The sequence below is a fragment of the Nicotiana attenuata genome, unplaced genomic scaffold, assembly GCF_001879085.1.
Source record: "Nicotiana attenuata strain UT unplaced genomic scaffold, NIATTr2, whole genome shotgun sequence".
Taxonomy (NCBI): domain Eukaryota; kingdom Viridiplantae; phylum Streptophyta; class Magnoliopsida; order Solanales; family Solanaceae; genus Nicotiana; species Nicotiana attenuata.
The window spans coordinates 137,483-140,583 of NW_017672902.1; the positions used below are offsets into that span (position 1 = coordinate 137,483).

Consider the following 3,101-nt stretch of genomic DNA (forward strand, 5'->3'; position numbering starts at 1 on the left):
TATATATATAAAACGGACCCCACTTCCCAAAAACCATATTTTGAGACACCCGTTTGCTTAAAATTTTTTTTAAAAAAAAAAAAAAGAATACTCACACAGAAGGTTGATGATGATGAAGTGTTGAAGCCATGAAAACTCTATGATGAGATCTGAGTGAAGAAGCATTATGAAAAGGTTGCGTTTGGGATTGAAAAGCTGCTGCATTGAGATTCAGTGCCATTTCAAGAAATTCACCTCGTTTGTTTCGCCTGTTTTTTTACGTCTGTGATCAGTTCTATACACTTTGTATGTAGAAGAGAGAGAAGTGAAAGGTGGAGAGAGACAAACGGATCATATCATATATAAGGCTATATGTAAGTTGACAAAATGCCACGTGGAAGTGATGAAATTTTAATTTAATGTTTTTTTTTTCTTTTTTACAAACTGGAGTCTTTAATAACTATGGGCGTATGTGTTTTCCCTTTTTACAAACTGGGAGTTTTAACTAATAACCATGGGCGTCTTAGATTCTGTATTACATCAGATTTTAGGCGGTATTGGTAGAGAAATTTTCTTTCATTTGTCGTTATGAGTTTGAGCAATAGTCCCTCCGTGTGTGTCGTGATTTTCTTGTGCACGCCGCTTAAGAAAGAATAGTTTTTGACTGTTTTACTCTTATTAAATATTTTCTCAATTTATGTATCATCTCCATCAATGACATTAATCAATGGATCATGCCTAACTATGCCTTATAAAAAGGACTAAGCGGTCATTGCAAATATAATCCGGTTTACAAGTCCGGAGTCGAATCACACAGAGAACTAAGGCTTAGCTACAGTTATTCAATATCGCTAAGAAACACAAGTCCAAACAATTTCCTAATTATAAAGATTATAATGTTTATTTTTATCTAATTAACTAACAAATACTAGAAAGCAGTAAGGTCTAGAGTTATGATTTCCCCTATTGTCGGAATCCTTTCCGCTACTTTTTCTATAAATTTGCCTAAGTTTTCTCTACCGATCATGAGCGCTCTGAGTGTTGTAATTCTCTCCCGAGTAACTACCACAATTTACTAGACATATTCTCCCGAATTACGCTAGTTGGCATTAAGTACGGCTCACTCGGATCGCACCAAGGTTTCGTTATCCCTAATCCCACCGTTAAGCCCATTGATCCCTCATATACGTTAAGAGTGATGTTGTTCAACAACTACCTAAATATGTACTCTCTCCCGAGTAATACACACTAAATAGGCACAGTCGATTGAGAGCTCTTCAACCAACCATAATATAAACGTAGTTGAACAATTAGAGAAAAAGCTACAGCAAATCTATATTAACGTAATAGGAAAATCATCCTCCAATAGGTTCCATCAAAACCCTAGATAACAAATTAGTTGTTCATAATAGTATGCATAACTACAATACTAGAATTCATAACCAATAATAAAAATAGGAAGAAGGAAGTGAAAAACTCGTAGAAGATTTCTCCGCCTTGCTCCTAGTGTGTTCTTGCTTCCTTAGGCCGAATCCCCTCTCAAATCTGTCCAATCTCGATGTATCTCGACAGTCTCCCCTCAAAGTGGCATTTTTAGGTCTATTTATATGTATAGGAAAAGACCTAAACGTGTAGGTCAAGTCCTAGTCAAACCAAGAGACGAAATAAATCTTCAAAACTCGGACTGGATCTCGCCCCAGGCCTAGCGTCGCCAGCCTAACGCCTGGTGGAACTGGCATTTATCTGGCCTCGTCAGCCTAACGCCAGCTTCAAACCTAGCCTTTGCCTGGCCTCACCAGCCTAACGCCAGCTTCAAGTCTGGCGTCGCCAGGGTCTCTCATTCACTGCTCCCGCGCACGCTTTCAACTTATAGGTCTCATTTTTCTTCTACTTTCATCTCCAATTCACCTACACATAAAATAGACTCCATTACACGCAAATAAGGTGTACTTTATCATTAAAACATATAAAATGCAAGGCAAATAATGTACGAAACTATGGAATTATAGCCACACATCACTTTCCTTCAAACGTGTTTTGATTAAAAATTTCCAACTAAAACTATTGTGGAGCCAAAAATTCAACTTGAAAGTTACTTTAGTCTATATGAAAATTTAATATTCCCCACCTAAAAATTTTCCTATAAAAAAGAATGCTTCACTAAATTCTTGAAATGAACATGGATCCAACACAAAGTCATCAATTTCCATTAATCCAAATAGATCTAAATATGCCTGCTGAACTTCATGTTGCTAATTGTGGTGGACCACAAATTCCTGAACTAAATATTACTACAGAAACTATTCCTGACCAAAATATTGAATCTGCCTATCAAAGAGTTAAAATGTCTTCTGTGAATCAATATAAGTTACTTTATAAAGAACTTTGGTATTTAAAATTTTGATTGCATTAGGATAAACATGATTAAAGTGTTTAAGATTACAACGCAGACTTCTTGGTATTTGAATAAAATTATCCATAAGTAATATGTTTGTAATCTTCTAAGATAATTAATTATTAAGGGTAAAAAAAGAAAAATATAATTAATTTTATCCTGAACTTCGAAAATGACAAATAATTTGAGACAATTATTTTTAGTAACCACGACACACTATGAGATGTAGGGAGTGACTATTACGCCTAAATCTCAAACTCAAGTTAGGATACACTTATTTTTTGTTCCGTTCATAGGTTTGTACAATAATTATTACACCTTAATCTCAAACAAAGAAGGGAGAACGAAGGCTACGCCTCTTTTTCCTCAAACGTTTTGCCAATCCAGAGAGGTAGATGGAAGTTGTCATTTAGATTAGCAAAATTTTGAATTGTCCAACAAAATTTGTACAAATAATTCATATTAACCCTAACGCTTAATTTTCTCTGGAACCAAAACCAAATTGTTATGTTCTATAATTTAGTTTCAAAAACAAATTGAATGGAAGGGTTAAAGTAACAAAAGGGGAATTTAGTTATGGTGCTCAAACTGTTTTACACAGCTGAAGCACGTAGGAGCATATCATTTCTTAACCCAAATACTAAATTAGTACGTGCAGAAAGTATGAAATTGCTAAATAACGCATCAAAACTTAAAGATAATGCCCTGTATATATTAATTCAGATTC

General features: G+C 34.8%; 1 protein-coding gene across 1 annotated transcript in view; it reads right to left on the minus strand.

Moving 5' to 3' along the window:
• Nucleotides 1–323, minus strand: part of LOC109214876 (stearoyl-[acyl-carrier-protein] 9-desaturase, chloroplastic-like) — a 3,290-nt gene extending 2,967 nt beyond the window's left edge. Inside the window, exon 1 of the mRNA XM_019378839.1 lies at nucleotides 96–323. Within this exon, the coding sequence (XP_019234384.1) occupies nucleotides 96–220 (125 nt within the window). The 5' untranslated portion in view covers nucleotides 221–323. The remainder of the gene's footprint in view (nucleotides 1–95) is intronic.
• Between the last annotated feature and the right edge of the window lie 2,778 nt (nucleotides 324–3,101).